The sequence below is a fragment of the Silene latifolia genome, chromosome 3 (assembly GCF_048544455.1).
Source record: "Silene latifolia isolate original U9 population chromosome 3, ASM4854445v1, whole genome shotgun sequence".
Classification (NCBI taxonomy): domain Eukaryota; kingdom Viridiplantae; phylum Streptophyta; class Magnoliopsida; order Caryophyllales; family Caryophyllaceae; genus Silene; species Silene latifolia.
The window spans coordinates 1280764-1302102 of NC_133528.1; the positions used below are offsets into that span (position 1 = coordinate 1280764).

A 21339-nucleotide genomic window follows, 5' to 3' on the forward strand; every position below is an offset into this window, starting at 1 on the left:
GAGCCATTTGGGAGGTCGTACCGAACCCTGTTTATTTTTCTCCTGGTTTTCAATCACGCGTCCGAGGTCATTTCAGGAGTTAATCTATTCGATTCAGCCTCAAATAACGAGCATTAAACGAGCATTAATCCATTTTTCATGATTATCTAAGGTTCGACGAATGCTGGTTTATGGCATACCGGCACTCCCAAATGTCTTCCTTTGCTACTCAAATTTTACGTACCCGCTTTATCTGACCTGATGAACTTTATATGTGATTTACAGAGAATTTTGTTGTGGGACCTTGGAATCCCGAAAAACCGTGTATTGTATACTTCAATTTGAGCCGTTCGAAAGGTCGTACCAGACCCTGTTTCTTTTTCTCCCGGTTTTTTAATCACGCGTCCGAGGTCATTTCAGGAGTTAACCTATTCGATTCAGCCTCATTAAACGAGCATTAATCCATTATTCACGATTATCTGAGGTTCGACGAATGCTGGTTTATGGCATACCGGCACCCCCAAATGTCTTCCTTTGCTACTCAAATTTTACGTGGCCGCTTTATCTGACCCGATGAACTTTCTATGTGATTTCCAGAGAATTTTGTTCTGGGACCCTCGAATCCCGAAAAACCGTGTATTATACACTTCAATTTGAGCCGTTCGGGAGGTCGTACCGGACCCTGTTTCTTTTTCTCCCGGTTTTTCAATCACGTGTCCGAGGTCATTTTAGGAGTTAACCTATTCGATTCAGCCTCAAATAACGAGCATTAATCCATTTTTCACGATTATCCGAGGTTCGACGAACGCTGGTTTATGGCATACTTGCACCCCCAAATGTCTTCCCTTGCTACTCAAATTTTGCGTGGCCGCTTTATCTGACCCGAGGAACTTTCTATGTGATTTCCGGAGAATTTTGTTCCGGGACCCTAGAATCCCGAAAAACCGTGTATTATATACTTCAATTTGAGCCGTTCGGGAGGTCGTACCGGGCCCTGTTTCTTTTTCTCCCGGTTTTTCAATCACGCGTCCGAGGTCATTTCAGGAGTTAACCTATTCGATTCAGCCTCAAATAACGAGCATTACACGAGCATTAATCCATTTTTCACGATTATCCGAGGTTCGACGAATGCTGGTTTATGGTATACCGGCACCCACAAATGTCTTCCGTTGCTACTAAAAATTTGCATGGCCGCTTTATCTGACCCAAGGAACATTCTACGTGATTTGCGAAGAATTTTGTTCCGGGACCCTCGAATTCCGAAAATCCGTTTATTATACACTTCAATTTGAGCCGTTCAGGAGGTCGTACCGGACCCTGTTTCTTTTTCTCCCGGTTTCTCAATCACGCGTCCGGGGTCATTTGAGGAGTTAACCTATTCGATTCATCCTTAAATAACGAGCATTAAACGACCATTAATCCATCTTTCACGATTATACGAGGTTCGACGAATGCTGGTTTATGGCATACCGACACCCCCAAATGTCTTCCGTTGCTACTCAAATTTTGCGTGGCCGCTTTATCTGACACGAGAAACTTTCTATGTGATTTCCAGAGAATTTTGTTCCGGGCCTTTGGAATCCCGATAAACCGTGTATTATACACTTCAATTTGAGCCGTTCGGGAGGTCGTACCGAACCCTGTTTCTTTTTCTCCCGGTTTTTCAATCACGCGCCCGAGGTCATTTAAGGAGTTAACCTATTCGATTCAGCCTCAAATAACGAGCATTAAACGAGCATTAATCCATTTTTCACGATTATCCGAGGTTCGACGAATGCTGGTTTATGGTATACCGGCACCCACAAATGTCTTCCGTTGCTACTCAAAATTTGCATGGCCGCTTTATCTGACCCAAGGAACATTCTACGTGATTTGCGAAGAATTTTGTTCCGGGACCCTGGAATTTCGAAAATCCGTGTATTATACACTTCAATTTGAGCCGTTCAGGAGGTCGTACCGGACCCTGTTTCTTTTTTCTCCCGGTTTTTCAATCACGCGTCCGGGGTCATTTCAGGAGTTAACCTATTCGATTCAGCCTTAAATAACGAGCATTAAACGACCATTAATCCATTTTTCACGATTATACGAGGTTCGACGAATGCTGGTTTATGGCATACCGGCACCCCCAAATGTCTTCCGTTGCTACTCAAATTTTGCGTGGCCGCTTTATCTGACACGAGAAACTTTCTATGTGATTTCCAGAGAATTTTGTTCCGGGACCCTGGAATCCCGATAAACCGTGTATTATACACTTCAATTTGAGTCGTTCGGGAGGTCGTACCGGACCCTGTTTCTTTTTCTCCCGGTTTTTCAATCACGCATCCGGGGTTATTTCAGGAGTTAACCTATTCGATTCAGTCTCAAATAACGAGCATTAAACGAGCATTAATCCATTTTTCACGATTATCCGAGGTTAAACGAATGCTGGTTTATTGCATATCGGCGCCCCTAAATGTCTTATGTTGCTTCTCAAATTTTGCGGGACCGCTTTATCTGACGCGACGAACTTTCTACGTGATTTCCGGAGAATTTTGTTCCGGGACCCTGGAATCCCGAAAAACCGTGTATTACACTTCAATTTGAGACGTTCGGGAGGTCGTACCGGACACTGTTTCTTTTTCTCCCGGTTTTTCATTCACGCGTCCGAGGTCATTTCAGGAGTTAACCTATTCGATTCAGCCTTAAATAACGAGCATTAAACGGGCATTACGCCATTTTTCACGATTATCCGAGATTCGAAGAATGTTGGTTTATGGCATCCCGGCACCCCCAAATGTCCTCCGTTGCTACTCAAATTTTGCGCGGCCGCATTATCTGACCCGAAGAAATTTCTATGTGATTTCCGAAGAATTTTGTTCCGGTACACTGGAATCCCGAAAAACCGTGTATTATACACTTCAATTTGAGCCGTTCGGGAGGTAGTTCCGGACCCTGTTTCTTTTTCTCCCGGTTTTTCAATCACGCGTCCGAGGTCACTTCAGTAGTTAACCTATTCGATTCAGCCTCAAATAACGAGTATTAAACGTGCATTAATCCATTTTTCACGATTATCCCAGGTTCGACGAATGTTGGTTTATGGCATACCGGCACCCTCAAATGTCTTCCGTTGCTACTCAAATTTTGCGTGGCCGCATTCTAACCCGAGAAACTTTCTATGTGATTTCCGGAGAATTTTGTTCCGGGACCCTGGAATCCCGAAAAACCGTGTATTATACAATTCAATTTGAGCCGTTCGGGAGGTCGTACCAGACCCTGTTTCTTTTTGTCCCGGTTTTTTAATCACGCGTCGGAGGTCATTTCAGGAGTTAACCTATTCGATTCAGCCTCAAATAATGAGCATTAAACGAGCATTAATCCATTTTTCACGATAATCCGAGGTTCGATGAATGTTGGTTTATGGCATACCGGCACTCCCAAATGTCTTCCGTTGCTACTCAAATTTTGCGTGGCCGCTTTATCTGACCCGAGGAACTTTCTATGTGATTTACGGAGAATTTTGTTCCGGGACCCTGGAATCTCGAAAATTCGTGTATTATACACTTCAATTTGAGCCGTTCGGGAGGTACCGGACCCTGTTTTTTTTTCTCCTGGTTTTTCAATCACGCGTCCGAGGTCGTTTCAAGAGTTAACCTATTCGATTCAGCCTCAAATAACGAGCATTAATCCATTTTTCACGATTATCCGAGGTTCGACGAAACTGGGAGGAAAAAAACATGACCCTATCCATTTCAGGTCGGGTTACTTCTGGTCTCTCATTGATTTCAAGTTAATTTGGGTCGGGTCGGGTCATTTCGGATTTCGGGTCTGTTATAAATGAGAATTTGCATTTTTGGAATGCTAACTCACTTGGTACAAACTTTAAATAAAGAGGGTGTCTATTCACCTTCTCCTTTCAACATTCTCTCAAACTTTCTCTTTTCTCCTCTATTGATTAAACTAGTACATATCGTGTGGGGTCGGAAGGAAGATGGATGAAGTAAAATACTCCTATATGGTATGTTAATCGGTTGTGAGAAGAGAAGATAGAAAGAAGAAGGTAGATAGTTTTTCTCTGTGCAGATTATTATCAAGCTTATTTCTAGCTGGACATTGTAATTCCAACTATAAAGTATATATGCTATAATGCTAATAAAATACCTCAATCAAAAACTCAGAATATATTCCGGAAGAAATGTCTTCATTACAAGTTCAAATATCATTATCATTATTATAATAATTCTAATAACTCGGAAGATTAATTATAAGAACTTGTACGAAACAATCTGATAGTATAATATAAGAGTCTAATTGACAGTGCTTCAATATATAAACGTAATTGCTAAATCCAACACACGATTTTACTAAATCCCGTACATTTTTCTTCAATATATAAAAACTTTTTATTTTCAACCGAAAGTCCAAAATATTGTGGGGTTCCCCTAAAATTCCTGAATCTTAAGAAATTTAGTCATGCTATGAATACAAGAATAGAAAAACCTTTTATTTGATAAACAAAAAGACAGAGAATGCCCTAAAAATAGAATTAAAATGATCTAAGCTAAAAATGTGATTTTTGTGTAGAGTTTTTTTTCTTCTCCTTCGCGTTGTTAATGGAACGTCGTAGGGAGGTAAGTTTAATTCCTTTCGGAATTACAACAAGTAGCGCGATTTTGATTATCCGCTACTTGTAGTAATTCGTATCAGACCATGTTCATGCTCGGTCTATTGTAATGGTTGATGTGCATTGAGCCAAAGGGGAATTATCCATTACAAAGTTCGAGATTTTTTCCTAGGGAAACATCTGTATAATACGGTTTTATATTAAAATGAGATGACAATTCAAGGTTTTGACACGAAATTTTGATGTTCCCGAGTTCAAGTCTTACCACAAACATTTCTTTTGTAATGGTTGATGTGCATTTTGAGCAAAAGGGGATATCAACCATTACAGAGTTTCGAGATACTTTTGGTCATTTGCATGTAGGGCGGTTTTACACAGACTGTTGTCGTTTTTCCTCCATTGGATTGAATTTTATGCTCTATACTAACCAAAGTACATTAATTTTCAGCAACGACAAGACAATATAGGATGGATGTCGGTTCCTCAGTTCGGAGCCTGGGATAAGAAAGGAGGATCAAGTCCTAATTACTCAATGGTATTCGGCCAAGCACGGGAAAACAGGAAACAAGCTAAGAAGACTGTAAAGCATTTGAGCCTCGGAAATGAAGTTGAGTTGATAGCAGCGCGCCAAGCTCAACATAACCAGCACCACCATCACCATCACCGTCACCAACATGATCACCATGAGGACGATTCTCCCACGGTAATTACGACTCCTCTCTATCTAACATAAGATTATACTTTGATTCTATATCGGTTCATATCCCCTTCGCTCACTGCAGTCAATGCACGTGGATCGATATAGAATCAAGTAATATACAGTCTGTTAAATGTTTTTCCAGGAAATTTAAACTGATTTTTCTTACTGAATTGTGAAATTTACGTTTTGCAGCGGAAAAAGACGTTCCTGGCGTACGTTAATTGTTGTATAAGGCCTTACTAATAAACTTCAAAACACTTGTAAAAATGTTCAAATGAAAATTGGTTTGTGTTTGTAAGTATTCAATACATTCTTTGAGTTCTTCCGATCATTTTTGATTCGTCAAGTTTGAACTTCAACGTTGTCCAAGTACATCAAAGACGCTTTCCAAGTACATCGGAAATTGCATCGAGAATTGCTTTGATTGTATACTTCACAATATAAGGAGCGTAGACGGTTTAGCGAACCATTACGCTCCTGATATGCTTGAATTTGATAACTAAATAAAATAGGTACAAATCATGATTAAAGATAAAATGGGTACATTATTATGTAAATAGGTACGAAATTACTATGTCACAATCAACAACAAAAGGGGCACGAAATACAAATAAAAGGGTACGGAAGACTAGTCTCTCAATAATTTATTGAAATACCGTCTCTCCCAAATTTTAGTGCAGCATAATAAAGGTAGCGTAAGGGGACGGATGAATGCAGTCTCGAATCTCGATGTAGGTATCAACATCACCACCACATGTGTTAACTGTTAACTACACAAAGGGACTGTTTCAGACTTTCGGATATTGCATAATGATAACAACATTGAGTTGAAATTCAAATCGAATCATTCGATCTCTAAAGCATGGACAATATATTTTCTAAAATTGACATTTCACACATTAATCTATCTGAAACCCTCTAACCCGCTTGCCCTTGAGTTGAAATTCATGTCGGATCCGTCTCATATCCAGTTCAAGCTACTTTAATACACTCGAGACAATCAGACAATAGTCACTCGCCAACCAGTATGATGAATATACTACAGAATATTACTGTATCTGCTATTGGTTAAACACTCGTTTATTACTATTAATAAATAACTGTTATATACAGTATTTATATAAGACTATCTCAGCCTATAAGACGGTCTCTATAATTTGTGAATTAGAGGGCGTTATGATTTCATTTTCACAATTTTTATCTCAAGGTCTCCCATAAACCATTAGGCGAATATCAGCAACATAATCTTTTTTTATGTATTGACATATAATGAATTAATGATAAATTAACTTGATATTTGATTATTTATAATGGAATTGAATTCATGTTTATAGGAGAGTAACAGCAACACTTCCTATGATCATTTTCCCACAGAAGTTAACTACTCATAAACTTACTATCCAGCTTTCACAGGCTCGGCAACAGTACCAGTAGCAGCGGCCCATTTAATAAAGCTGCAACAGGGTCCTTTAGCAGCACCGCACCCAAAGAACAAACCGCCTTTCTCAGGTCCCGGCTTTTGGCAAACCCGTTTCACGCTTAAAGCCCCACAGTAACAGTAGAGATAAGGCTCTTGGATGGGACCAGTTTGCTGGGGAATGGCGGTGGTAAAATAAGCCGGGGTTTTCCATTTATAGGGTGTTGCTTGGTACGCAGGGACCACAGTAGGATGATCAGCAGACTGCCATTGGAGGTTATTAGTTATTGAGAGCTTTGATCCACAAGCCATAAGGTGCGCCAGCAGACGAGCGGTGTTCTTAGCGTCATCAAGTCCACAGTGGGCTCGGCCTTCCCATGTCAGACCAGCCCGTTCAACCGCATCTCTCAGGTTGCACCTGCTGTCACCAAACGCTTTGGCATACGGGATTTTCAAGTTAATCCACCTGGCATGATGTAAACCAAAATTTTAAAATTTGTGGTAAATTTCAATAAGCTTTTCGAGGACATTCAAGTTAGTCAAATTTAAAGTCAATTTAGGTTCCTTGCTTCCTTTTCAGGTCGGGTGGTTTTGGGTCGATTGGTATCAGACCCAATGAAGTTTGTGCAACCTTACGGGCCGGGTTAGGTCAATTCAGGTTACTCCTTCTACTCCTTCTAGGAGTTGAGTAGAGCTGGCAAACAATGACACGACACGAACCCGACACGAAATTAACGGGTTTAGGTTGAGACTTAATGACCCATTTATGTAATTGGGTCGACACGAACACGACACGAGATTTAATTGGGTTGGGTTTGGGTTGAGCTCTCTAAACACGATTCCAACACGAATGACCAGTTTACTAAATTAATCCTAATTTTCTTGATCCTCCGTCGCATAAATATACTTAAACTTTCCAAATATTCACATGACACGAAAACACGGCACGAACACGACACGAAATTAACGGGTTAGGGTTGAGGCTCGATGACCGATTTATGTAAGTGGGTCGACACAAACACGACACGATAATTAATTGGGTCGGGTTTGGGTTGAAGGGTTCATGACCCGTTACATGTGACCCGAACCCGACATGGCCCGATCTGTTTGCCAGGTCTAGTCTTGAGTCAGGTTACTCGGGTCAGATATTTTGGGTTGGCTCAGTTATAGAGGGCATACTGTCAAAGTGTCAAGTGTACTAGGAGTATCAAATGAAGTAAATGAGAACTTCTGCTTTTTACCTATTGAAATATGGTGGCTTCCTAATTCTTTTAAATCGGCACTCTGATTCCAACATGACGCGGCAATCCCAGTTCGACCACGTCACTACAGCAAAGTTGGTGTGCTTAACACCCTTATCTTCAAGCCATTTGTCATGCATAAGCAGTGCTTCACCCAGAAGAACACCTTTGTCTACCTGAAAATCATAAAGCATAATCGAACCGATAAGTTTGGATTCATCGGGTCAAAATACCACATGGAATGGTAAAGATGTATATAAATAATTCATGCCAAATAAAACTAGGGATCTTGTAATGAATATAGTTTTCTTGTCGATTGAAACAACAACAACAACAACAACAACAACAACAACAACAACAACATCAGAGCCTTAATCCCAAAATGATTTGGGGTCGGCTGACATGAATCATCCTTTAGAACTGTCCATGGGTGAACGCAAACCTCAAAATGCGAAAATATAGAAAAGAAAAAGTGAAAAACAAAAGGGGAGTGAAACATAATACAAAAGAAGGCTAGGGATCTTGCAGGACAAAAACATATTCAAGCTACTATGCTAAGCTTCCGCTACCATTGCGAGGAATGATAGAACATGGAAACACCAAGAGCCTTGAGCCCTTGAGTCCTTGACCCCCATAGAGAAGTTAATACTAATAGAACGCAAAGGACGGAATCTGCGAATACATCCAACACCACATAGTTTGTAAGCAGTATCTCTTTTTGTTCTACTAGAACCTATAGGCTTTCCCAAGAAACACAAAAATGCAACATAAAGCTTCATTAACCCTGTTGAGATTTTGCCCTATTGGATTGACTTAAGTGGTTAACTCATGGGTCACAGGCCCGAGCCCTTGTGTAAACAATTTGGCTCAAGATCATGTGATATTGAGTTACAGTATGTTGCTCTGGTAAAAAACTATCACTTATACCCAGAGTTCACCGCCCAATGTGCACCAAAGATAGCAACTGGCACTCTGGCAGTGCAACTTCCACCGTTAAAAAGAACATTGTTATAATTCTAGAAAAGGGTTTGAGATTTTACGCCTACTTATTATCAAGGCATGCCAGGTGAAACCAAAATCAACCTTGACTAAACGGAAACGAATATACTGGGATTCATGGTATTAGATTTTGGTTTCAGAGACCTGATCTTGGAAACAGGCATTGATCTTGGTCTTTGAGCTACATGGGGGTTTCGTGCCGCTATTTAACATCATGCTAGGAATTGTATAATATTAATATTAAGAGCTAAGTATCTAAGATGCTTTACATTCACAAGACAAAAAGTGAAGAGGTAAGACATCTTATTTCGACTCTAGTAAGAAAAAGTAACCAAGGAGAGGACTTTACAAACCTGAGACTGCTGAATGCCGGTCAAATCCTTACAAAAATCAGTGAGCTGTTGATTATGAGTAGGCCGCACATAAACTTGAAAACTGTTCTCCAGTTGACCAGTTCTACTATTCACGAGCACAGACGGGAACTCGATTATTTCTTGAGGATGTGGGTTCCTTTCTTTATCACAAGTTGCCTCAAAATCAATGACCACAAAGTATTGAAACTCTTGAATGTTATATTCTGGATGGTAGCTCTGAGGAACAACCATTTGCACAGGAAGCTGCGGATACCAGCGTGAGCCAGTGTAATATCCATGGCTTGAAGGATAAACCCAGCCATCATGAGGGAGTGGTTGAGCCTTTAGCAAGTTCGGGTAAACTGCAGCCCAAAAATTATAATAGTCTGACCAGGCTGCTCTCGCACAACATTCGCTTGTTAATGCCACTTTCTCATAATTTATTGCCACGTCACTCTCAGAATCAGTATTTGTTGGTTTCCCGTTGTTTGTATACTTGAGCTCCAGCGACTGTGCGCTGAAACTCCTCGGATGGCCATAGTAACTGATATCACCTTGGAAGGGTGGTGATTCATGGCCCTTTTGCAGTGTTTCTGCACGGAAAAATACAGGTCAGACATGCACACCAATAATGAGACAAGTTCTAATGAGACAAGTTCTCTCATTCAACAAACTGAAAAATAGTTCATGCAAGGGAAAGGGGAGGCATGTAACGATTTTCGATACTCCTCTGACTAGTGAAAAGCAACGTCTACCAAACCAATATTACATACAAGCTAAGCCAAGGTATGGTCATGGATCTCATATAATCATATCCCATATTGTTATATCTTAATTTTTCTTGTTTATTTTCCAATACAACTGCGTAGCGAAGCCTTAATTACAAAAGATATTGGAGTCACCTAACATGAACTGTTTTTAAGTATCATATGGACGGTAAAAAGTAGATACTAAGGGAGAAACCAAAGAGATGAGAAAATAAATAAATAGGTGGGAAAGTGAGGGAGAAAAAAACGAGTAGGAAAGGGTAAACGATGAAGGAAACGAGTGAAACAAAGGCTACTAAAAACTCTCTCCTCTCGCCCTCCAAAATTCATACTATCATTCATCCAAGTAGACAGTATTTCTCTTATCACTCTTTAATCCTTACCACCCATCATTTCCACATCTTAGTCAGTGGGCACAGTAAAAAGAAAAAAAATAATACTAGGATTCTTCTCGAGATTTGAATTCCAAGAAATAATAATCCTTAGATGTAAATAGAGTGTTAGTATATTACAAAATGATACTAAATTAAAAAAAATATTCGAAAAGGACATATAAAGAGGGACACGGAGAAGAAGGGAGGAAGAGGCAGCGAGAGAAAAGAAAAGAGATTATCTATCACCTGAGGAATCGCAAGCCAGGTGACCAACAGATTTGAGTTTCAAATCACAAAGACGAGAAGAATTCTTCTTCATCTCCCAAATTTTTGTTACGAAAGTTATCAGATTTAGAGAATAGGAAAGGGGATGGAGAATTGAATTGGCACAAGAAAGAGGTCTTAAAAAGTAGACTTGCAACAGAAAAGGTCGTAACGGAAAAAAAGGTGAGCTGGTAAATAAGGCGTGAGAAAGCAAGGGTATTAAATATCCACCAATTTAAACGTTGTACACAATCGATATGGATCCTCTTGACTCATTAAATTCCGTCATACAAAAGCTAAGGTTTAACAAACGTAATCTAAAAATTATACAAGAGTATATTTGATCTGTGGAACAAATGGTAATAACAGGATTCACAAATACCATGTGGATGACGGACCATCCAAATTGAACGAGTTTGCAAGTTTTGAAAAATTTCTGGTGTGTAAGGAAAGTATCTAATATAATCTACCTAGAAACCAAATACAATGTTAGCGGAGACTACTACCTTTTTTCTCTAAAACATAAGAATTTTACTTTTTCTTGACGGGGATTCAAAGAGTATATTTCCTTACAGTGATGAAGAAGAAAATAAGGAGGCAGATACAAACTGAATGGAAGAGTTCCTCAACATAGTCTACCGTTATCGAAATGCCACTAAGTTTCCAGCCACAGCAGTCGAAAAAACGCTGCCCACCAAATTACCGACATCCAATGAAACAAATGAGGCATGGAAACAATAATAACACAGGAAAATCAACTATCACTTCCCATATATCTCTTAAATATATTCACTGCGCAAGCTTAGCCTACAATTTCCACAATAGCATCGCATGGTGATTACTGATTAGTCCTGATTATAGAAGGCTTTCTGGTAATAAGATTCTTATAAATAAAAAACTTAAGAGATCTCTCCAGGTTTTCCCTTGTCCGATACCAACAAGAATCAACTTAGAAACAAACCAATGTTACTTTATCACCGACACAAAGATGTACTCAACTGCCTTACTCAGATTAAACAGGTTATCCCCATACTACGTTTTATTGATTCTCATCCCCATACTCATAGTCCATAGTCAATTACCAATCGCTACACAACTATCGTGTTCCTTAGCATGGGTAGCACTTTTTCTAACACCACATGGGAGCTATATTCTGCCTACTTCAGCTGTCTTCACTTGCTCACCAGTGTAAGATCCCAAATATCTGTTAAGAATGTCAAATATGCTTGCATAAATGGTCTAGTCAACAAAATGGAGTATCTAAAATGCGAGGGAAAATGTATCTTCCCCCCTTCCTATGAAAGTATGAACTCTGGTCCAAACCACCCGCCAAAAATGGGGAGAAACTTTGTGAGTTTACAAACGCATTGCATCCTACCAAGCCTTGTTAATGGCCCTAAAAGATCTAACACTACAAAAAAAATTGAGTAGCTTTAAGGAACCCAGAACATTCAGACTTATAGTTTTGGGAAAATGATTAATAAATATAGAGAAAACTTTGTTCAAGAAACCAATGATCGTCTTCTTTGTCGGAGCATGCTGATATAACCAATAACAAGCTATAACCATGATTATATAACATGCAAAGTAAAGCAGGACAACATCCATTCAGCTTCATAAAGTTCCATGCCTGCTTGGTTCCTTGAGTCCAAGGAAGTTGAAGCCCTAAAGCTGCTACAGATCTTAAGTTTCCTTATAATTATAATTATAATTACCGATTCTGAAGAAATAAGGTTGGATCTTTTTGTTCTCAGAGATTTTTCTTTTGATATGGTAAAAACTAAAAAGTACACGTAAATTTTAATTTTTCTTTTTGGTGTAAAGAAACCACAAGGGCAAATATGTTGCTGACGGGATTCAAACCCACATCATGAGTACCACTACTCGTGATTTTACCACCTAAGCTAGAAGACATCAGCAAGAATAATGTGTTGCCAGCCTTTTAATCGCCTCAACATCCAGATTCCAGAATCACTATCAATCTAAACCCCTTTCCTCATCAGACCAGTATAACAGAATCATCTACCAGCTGTACTAAATTCTAACAGAAACATGACATTCACAAGCATAACATGATCGTGTCGAAACAACAATTCTCAAACCCCTTACCATATCGAAAACCACCCTTAATCTACAGTATCACTTCACATGATCTATAATTCTCAGTGTTAATTTACAACAATTACAAAGATAGAAACCTTCATCAATAAACACCCATGAATCCCATGATGGTAGCTCGCCACTCCAAAATTAATACAATTAAAAACCCTAATCTCAAAACTCACAACAAACATTGCCATAGCAAAAAGATCTCAACTTTCAGACCAAATTATCACCCTAACCTCTCATAATGGTACCTCTCCACTCCAATACCAACACAATTAAAAACCCTAATCTCGAAATTCACCACTAACATTGTCCTAACAAAGAGATCCAAACTTCATACCCAATTATCACCATAATCACCCATAACAATACCTCTCTACTCCAAAATCAATACGATTAAAACACTAATCTCAAAATCAACAACTAACATTGCCAAAGCAAAAAGATCCCAATTTTCATACCCATTACCACCACAATCACCCAGAATTATACCGCTCCCCTACAACAAAATCAATACTATTAAAAACCCTAGTCCCAAAACTAACAACTAACATTCCCATAACAACACCAAGTCTTGCTTGTGAACATCATGTCGTCTCACAGCCCCTTTTCCTTTCTAATTCTAATATTATTTAAATCAGTTGTGAATGTCGTCCATACCTTGTGACCGTCACAAGTAAGAATTCGTACCACAACAAAAAGATCTCAACTTTCATACCCAATTATCACCATAATCACCCATAATCCTACCTCTGGACTCCAAAATCCTACCTATCTTTTATAAGTGTCGTTTGGCGTTTTATTAATGAATTGATCTTTTCCTTCAAAATCAATACAATTAAAAACCCTAATCTCACAATTAACAACTAACATTGCCATAATAAAAAGATCACAACTTTCAGACCCAATTATCACCATAATCCTACCTCTCCACTCCAAAATCAATGCAATTAAAAACCCTAATCTCAAAATTTACAACTAACATTACCATAACAAAAAGATCCAAACTTTCATAACCAATTATCACCATAATCAAAATTCACAAAAAATCAAATTACCATAATCAAAATAAATTCAAATTAATACAAACTTATATCAATTACTAACCTGTATTTTCAGGAGACATCGTGATCTTTAGCGTAAAAACGATCAATTTGCGCGAACATCAGATCTCTCACCAAACTTTTATACCTGAAAATTATAAAAATACCCAGAAAAAATTAATCAAAACCCTTTTCAATTAAGCAACTAAACGATCAAAAAACAATTAAATTAGACCAATTTGCATTATAATTATAATTATTATTGATTAATTAATTAATTATATGAATTAATAACATAAAAATTAAGTAATAATTGGGTGAAATTGTGCTTACAAGTTGCGATCGTAAGGAGGAAGCTTGGCGAAGAGTTTCTTATTGTGTTTGAGATTATATTGTATTTATACTGTACAGATGAAGGATAAAAATTTTGGTAAGTTTTAATTATTATTTTAATTATTACTTAAGTTTATTATACAATAATAGCTATTACAATTACAATTACAATTACAATTGCAATTGGCACCAATTTGGTAATTTTCACACTAATCCTATTTTGGTTAGTAGATAATTTTTTTAAAAAAATATATAAATTCCATATTTCAATTAAAAAATAGATTGAATTTCACCTAAAATTCTATAACTAGACTAGCGGGATTGAAAGTCATTAGGCTTAGTGTCCCCAAAACAATTTCAAGAGTGAATAATAAGAATCGGATTCTAATGCTATTGGCTCGTGTTATACCTCGATTCGAGATCGCTCTTCTAGAATGTGTAGTTATGTATTTTTCAGTAAGTGATAGATAGAATTCGCGCTTAACAATTTGTAATTCGTAGAATGCCCAGACAAATCCAGTAACCCTACTTTCACAAAATGCCTAGAGTAACAACCATTCTACAAAATGGTTTTGCGTATAATGATCGTTTTTGCAAATATTTGAAAATATATATTTAACTAGAAATAAAGAATAATTCAGATAATCTAGTTCACACAGCATAACTTGTTGAAAATTTAAATAAAACGATAATAGCTTCAAAGCAAACTACAATCTAATTAAGTTCAAACCCTGAATCGGGCCATCATGAGGGAAGGATGGACAAGCAAGGTCGTGTTAGCTTACGCAGGCACTAAACCCTGTTTGTTATGCAATTTTTTTTTTTTTCCGGATTAAGGTGCATTGGGCTCTTGAAAAAAAGTCTTGGAATGTCCTGATTCAGGAAATAGGGGCGACAACATGGGTTGGTCGTGTGGGTATGTCGTTAGAAGGTCTTGGGAAGTTGCATTTGTAGTTTTTAAGTCACTCCGATATCTATTCTTGTGTTAATGTGATGATGATACCAAAAAAAAAAAAAAAAAAAAAAAAAAAAAAGCCAAAACTATGAAAAGAAACCTAGAAATACTGTGCTCTTGTTTCATAGATCAAATGAAGCTAAATCGAATTCATAAACATTAAGAAATCAATTAATAACGTGCTCTCTCTAGCTATTCATTTCATTCACAATTAACACATTTACTCGAAATAATTCAACAAAATTTTGAACAAACTTGTAAAAAAATGAAATGAATAAATACAATATTATTTTAATGTCTATATGTATCGCACATTACATTCACTTATGTATGAAGGAAAAAAATGCATCTATCTTAAATATCAAATCCAAATAAAAACTAAAATCCCAGAAATCAAACTAAACAAAAACCCCTCCCTATTAGACAAAATAAAACTAGCATCATTAGACTTCTTTGTATCATCACCACTATCATCACTAGAATCATCATCTTCGGAGGGAACTTTCTTAGGATGATTAAAATCAGCCGGAACAACGGTGTCTGGCGCTGCTTGGTCGTCACCGGAGTCGGCATTAGTCGGACTAGGGGCCGAATTAGCCGGTGTTGGGCCTAAGGCAAAATTAGGGTCCTCCTTAAGACTAGGGGGTAACCCTTTGCCATGACTCACTTTGATTGCGAATTTTTGACCGTTTAAGCATTGTTCCCCGTCGTAGTTCCCTGAAAAAAAATATGTTGGACCTTCTTTCATAAGTGGCACGGCAACCGTTATGGGTTGAACCACTGATGTGGTATTCGGGTCCATGATTGCCCATAGGATGTCGTCGTCGCCTTGACCGTCGCATTTTGTGTAGGTGTTCAAATTGTATGTTTGGATTACGGTGTGGTTGTTGTCAGTATTGAAAACTGCATCAAAATGATAAAATTATGTTAAAAATTACCGATTTCTGTTACCTGAAAATCTCTAAACATGAGACATTAGTAAAGATTAGTAAAGATATATTAAGGGGGTGTTTGGTTGGAACTTTTGGAATGGATTGGAATAGATTCAATCCATTCTAGTGTTTCTAGTGTTTGGTTGGGGTGACTTGGAATGGAGTTAGATACCCAATGGATTCTAACTCCACCACAACCCCTTGGAATCCCATAACCACCCTCCTACCTTGTATTCAAACTTCATTCCTCCCTTTTATAATTTATGGTGAACCAAATAAAATTAGGCAAATATGGATTTAGAACCCCATACTACTATACTATAAAACTCTATTTCATTCCATTACAACTTGTTGAACCAAACGACCCTTAAGATATTAGGCCCAGTAGGGCCGGCTATCGGTTTAGGGTTTATGCTATTACTCTTTATTATATATAGACCTATGTATTGACTCAGAACACATCAATCAATAATACAATACTCCCTTATGCAATTAATCTCCCTTCTATAATCTTAATAAGATATTATGGCAGTGAGGATCATCTGTCCCACTTTTGTGTCCCATTGTGTGTGTCACACCACTTATATTTCGACACATCATTTTGGCAAAATAAAATATTACAAAATATATATTAATTTGTTGAGGTGTTAGAAGCTAAGTGGTGTGGCACACACAATGGGACACCAAATGGGACAGAGGATCCTCACTGATATTATGGAGTGATATTATGGAGTATATTACAGAAGGAAAGTTCGCTACCCAAAACTTCATTTCTGGCTACCCCTAAACTACTTCATCACTTTTAGTACTAGTGGAGTAATTGATTGGCAATTGATTGTAAAATTGTAGATCTTGAAATGCAAGAATAATAATTTGATTCACATGTAACACTTACACTTGCACATTATAGTATCGTGACTAGTAGACCTTCTAAGGTATAGACAGCTAACATGCATTGTAATGCTAAGATGTTACTTTAATGCTTTGATGCTTTGATGTGTACAATGTACTCAAGGGGTAAGGGGCTAAGACTAGTACAAGCATATTGATATTGATAGTGCCACTTTTTAGTCCGAGTTTTATTAGGGAGATGAGACGGTGTCACATGATGGTATATATAGAGTTTGGGAATCACCCCTTTTACATATACCAGAGACAACGAGACTCGATATCATCCAATAATAATAATAATGGTGTATTATTGTACTTTTTATTATGCAATCAAGATATTGATTTTTTTTTTTTTTTTTTTTTTTTTTTTTTTTTTTTTTTTTGGTCACGATGCGCACATAGTCGCATTCTGATAAAGGGGAGGATTCGAACTCCTGGGGCCCTATTTCACAATACCTCCGTCTTAACCACTAGACTAAGACATCGACATGAACTTATTCCTTACTTGTTGAATGCAATATCTAGAGATTGGATTAGCATATAATTAGCAAAGAACTAAAGTTAAATTTTTATTGTATTATGGAAAGTAGATGAGTTATAATATTAAGAGTAAAATATTCCTCGAGAGTTTTATAGTAAAATTGCAAGTTCTACATACTTGAATTTAGTTTAGTTTAATTCAGCGAATTTTACGAAAAAATTATTACACATATTCTCATTTGTGACGCTTGTAACATCTGACAACAGCCGTCAACAGGTTAAAATAATGTTAAAAAAGAGAGGTGGCTGTAAGATCAAGTTACTTTTCGCCAAGGTAGCATTACAAACAAATCGACGTTGAAACCATGACTTTCTTAGACAAATTAAAGTCTCGCCATTCGTCAAGGGTGGACTAGTTTTAAAAAACCGAAGATGTCTTAGCTAGTCTAGTGGTTAAGATAGAGGTATTGTAGACAATAGGTCCCAACTCTCAGGTTCGAATCCCTCCCCCTTCCATTATAATGCGACTAGGTGCGTGTTTCGTTAGACCAAAAAAAAAAAAAAAAAAACTAAACTAAACTAGTAAGAGTAACTGGATGCAATATGCTGCTCTATTTCATGATGTAGAACTCTAACAATACTGTCCTAGTAACAAAGTAATAAAAACTGTTCATATAATTAGCTAGCTAAGCCGGTAATAACATGAGATTGTAAAGTCATGAGAGGCGGTATTCGGTCATGACCTGGTTCAAATCCCGTAACCCATGATCGAAAACAGAGGTTAGGGGTTCAACCCTATTCATCATAAGAGTGAAGCAACCTTCTAAGCCAAACTACTCATTAAACTCTTTCAAGAGCAACAACATATATACGTCCCACGAGAATTTCTCACTGTTGTCGACTTTGGACACCAAAAAAAAAAAAAAAAAAAAAAAAAAAAGACTTACTAAGGAAATCACCCAAAGAAAAAGATTTGCCAGAAACCCATTTGCCATAATCAATAGAAGGTTTAGTAAGTTTATCAAACCAACCCAAAGAATCTCCAACTGTATAGTTTTTATATGCTTCAACACTTTGAATTTTTCCCAATATCAAACAAATTAATAACACATTCATACATTTCATAATAATATTATTCATATTATTATTATTATTATTATTATTATGTTTAAATAAACCTTTCATTCTAAATTTATGTTCCATTTTTTTGTACTTTTTGAGATAATTTTTTGATAAATTTTGATGAAATGTAGACGATGGTTGGATATTTATATGAGTTATTAGGATAAGATTTGTACTTCCTTCATCCGTTCATTTGTTTATCTTTGATTTTGACACAAACCAAGAAAAGACGAGGGATAGATTATTAGATGATAAGTGGACTAAATTAAGTTTGAAAATTTAAATTGACGTCAAAATGAAAAGATAAACAATTAATTGAGACACGTAAAATAAAATAGATAAACAAGTAATCGGGACGATAGGAGTATATATATTTTTTTTTATATTTTTTTTTTGTTTTTTACTTGTTTCTCACTTCTTCTACGAATAAAGGGTGTGGAATTTAACATATTATTGCAAACTCTTGAAAAGACAATAATGCCCTTAGTTTATGTATATTATTACCATGATGATCACAGGAGTATTTTGTTCTTCTACCATGTGATTTAGTTTCAATAATACAAAGTTGAGAATAATCATGCTTTGGCCCTAGCAAAATTGATAATCATAATCATAATTATAGCCTTTTTTTTTCAAATATTTACTTTTTCTATTGCTAATTTTACCTTAAAGTGGTAATACGAAATTTATAACATGTACCTGATGATTTTCTTACGAGAAATTGAAAGATGTTTAATGAAATAATCTTAAAAACATTTTTAAATTTGGTTTCTGAATGTGTGTCCTTAGGATACACGTTAAGAAAAATCACTTTTTTTTATTAGGTGTAATGATATAAACATTATCGTCATGTGAGATTGATTTCAACTTGGAAACAACGTATTTTAGTTCTCTTTCTTATAAGCAAGGTTTCTTATAAGCAAGGTAAGTGATGAAAATGTTCCAATTTGCCTTATATTCACTTAAGATGTACCAAAAATGCACAAAATAATAGATAACGCGCATTTACACAGTCACATAAAATCACAATTACATTTCGTTTAATTTTTTAATTAGTGACTTCACTTATTCACTATATTAATTTTATCAACCAACTGAAAATATTAAAATAAATTAATGAGAGTTATTAGGAGGTTAGTCAATTATTATATAATCAAAAAGTTGGTGTTGGTTAATTTAATTGAAAAAACTGTGTATTATTACATAAGAATAAGCTGGCAAGAGAGACGTGTATGGTGTTCGAATTGCTTGGCCCAAATGCTCAATCATTGAAAAATGAATAAGAGCAGTTGGATCTTATTGTACTTTCACTATTGTACTTTTACTGCTCCTCATTTTGTTACCGACTGAACTCCTTTTAAGACGATTATATCTGTTTTAATCTTAAAACGGATCAAATATTATATGCATTTTTCACTACTTTCACTATTGTACTTTTACTATACTCTTTTTTTGTTACCGACTGAACTGCCTTAAGAGTTAAGAGTTAAGACGATCATTATATGCATTTTTCTCTCATCGACATCTCCTTACGCTAATTTAATAGCAGCTAGGCCGTGAACAAGATTACGAATAATAATAGAATAAGATGGTTTTATACAGTTATACTAGTACTGAAAACTGAAACACCCGGTTTAAATCTTGGGTCAGGAGCGGTTACTCATGAAAGAACTACGGAGTATGAAGTTCTTTCGCATGGATAACCAGAAAAGAAAGTGTACTTTGTTATTAGAAGTAGTATTTGCAATCACTTTTAAGTATTAGACACTAGTAATTTAAGACTATCAATAGACGTTTTCAAGGGCTTACCCAAATCGAATAACGTCTTCGGTTCACATGCAGTATTACACTTACATTATAATATGTCATATAAAAAAACGACTCGCTATTTCTATAAATATAACGGAGCATGTGTTTTCATACCAAGGCCCCGTTCTTTTGTACTTAAAGTCATTTAATTTAAGTTTACTTCAGATCCTATAAGTTCAGTTCAGTTTAGCTCAAGTTCTATAAGTTCAGTTCAGATCATATACGTCACTTAATTTAAGTTCATTTTAGATTCTATAAGTTCAGTTCAGTTCAGATCCTATAAGTTCAGTTCAGTTCCTATAAATTCAGTTCAGTTCAGATCATTTTCAATCCAAAATAACAGGGTCAAAGTAATCTTGTTACGTTGTGACATCGTTTCACCTAATACTCCCTTTGTCCCAATCATTATTTATCTTTTTTATTTTTATTTTTTATAAAGATTAATATTGAAGTGAGTGAGATTGCAAAATCACAAATTCTTATTTGTGACGGAGGGTATCCGTCACAAACAAGAGACGGGTACCATATTGTCTCACAAAAAAACCATAGGGGGTGAGAGAAGGAGCACATGGGGTGGGTGCCCACCTTATCCCCTCTACCCATTTTCACTCACAAAATACCCGTCGTAAGATCCGACCCGTCACAAGGGAGACCTACTGTTGCAAAATTAGGGATTCCAAAAACAAATGGTGAAAAAGAGGGAAATCATATATTATATTAAAGCAGAAACCATCTGCCACGTGTCATCGGCAGATGGCTTCTGCCACATGTCAAAACAATATATTAAAACCATATAAAAATTCGTTTAACTAATCTGATGTCATTATATATTCAATTTCCAAAATTAAAAAACATGCACTTTGAAAGATTTGAATCAATTAAATGACATACAAACCTATAAATATCTCTAATATACTTTCCATTTTTGTTTTCTCTACATCAACGACGTATTCTCATAGAGATTTTGGAACTAT

At 36.6% G+C, this 21339-nt stretch overlaps 2 protein-coding genes across 2 annotated transcripts; both read right to left on the reverse strand.

The window, feature by feature from the left end:
* Window positions 1-6553: 6553 nt before the first annotated feature.
* Window positions 6554-14321, reverse strand: LOC141646641 (uncharacterized). Its single transcript, XM_074454528.1, has 5 exons — window positions 14177-14321; window positions 13908-13991; window positions 9290-9882; window positions 7938-8113; window positions 6554-7162 (listed from the first exon to the last, which is right to left on the reverse strand). Exons 2-5 carry the CDS (start codon window positions 13924-13926, stop codon window positions 6676-6678), a joined length of 1275 nt encoding a protein of 424 aa, XP_074310629.1. The 5' UTR covers window positions 13927-13991; window positions 14177-14321; the 3' UTR covers window positions 6554-6675.
* Window positions 14322-15402: 1081 nt separating this feature from the next.
* On the reverse strand, window positions 15403-18711 carry LOC141646630 (early nodulin-like protein 18). The gene is made up of 2 exons (XM_074454511.1): window positions 18382-18711; window positions 15403-16034 (listed from the first exon to the last, which is right to left on the reverse strand). Exons 1-2 carry the CDS (start codon window positions 18635-18637, stop codon window positions 15493-15495), a joined length of 798 nt encoding a protein of 265 aa, XP_074310612.1. The 5' UTR covers window positions 18638-18711; the 3' UTR covers window positions 15403-15492.
* Window positions 18712-21339: the final 2628 nt, after the last annotated feature.

Excerpts from the sequence above, each read along its gene's own strand:
- LOC141646641 (XM_074454528.1), bottom strand. Across the intron at positions 8,114-9,289 it reads CCGGCATTCAGCAGTCTCAG|GTAGACAAAGGTGTTCTTCT; the intron begins GTTTGTAAAGTC and ends TATGATTTTCAG. Across the intron at positions 7,163-7,937 it reads AAGCCACCATATTTCAATAG|GTGGATTAACTTGAAAATCC; the intron begins GTAAAAAGCAGA and ends ACATCATGCCAG.
- LOC141646630 (XM_074454511.1), bottom strand. The coding sequence starts at position 18,637 with ATGGAACATAAATTTAGAATGAAAGGTTTATTTAAACATAATAATAAT. Across the intron at positions 16,035-18,381 it reads TTCTTTGGGTGATTTCCTTA|TTTTCAATACTGACAACAAC; the intron begins GTAAGTCTTTTT and ends ATTTTGATGCAG.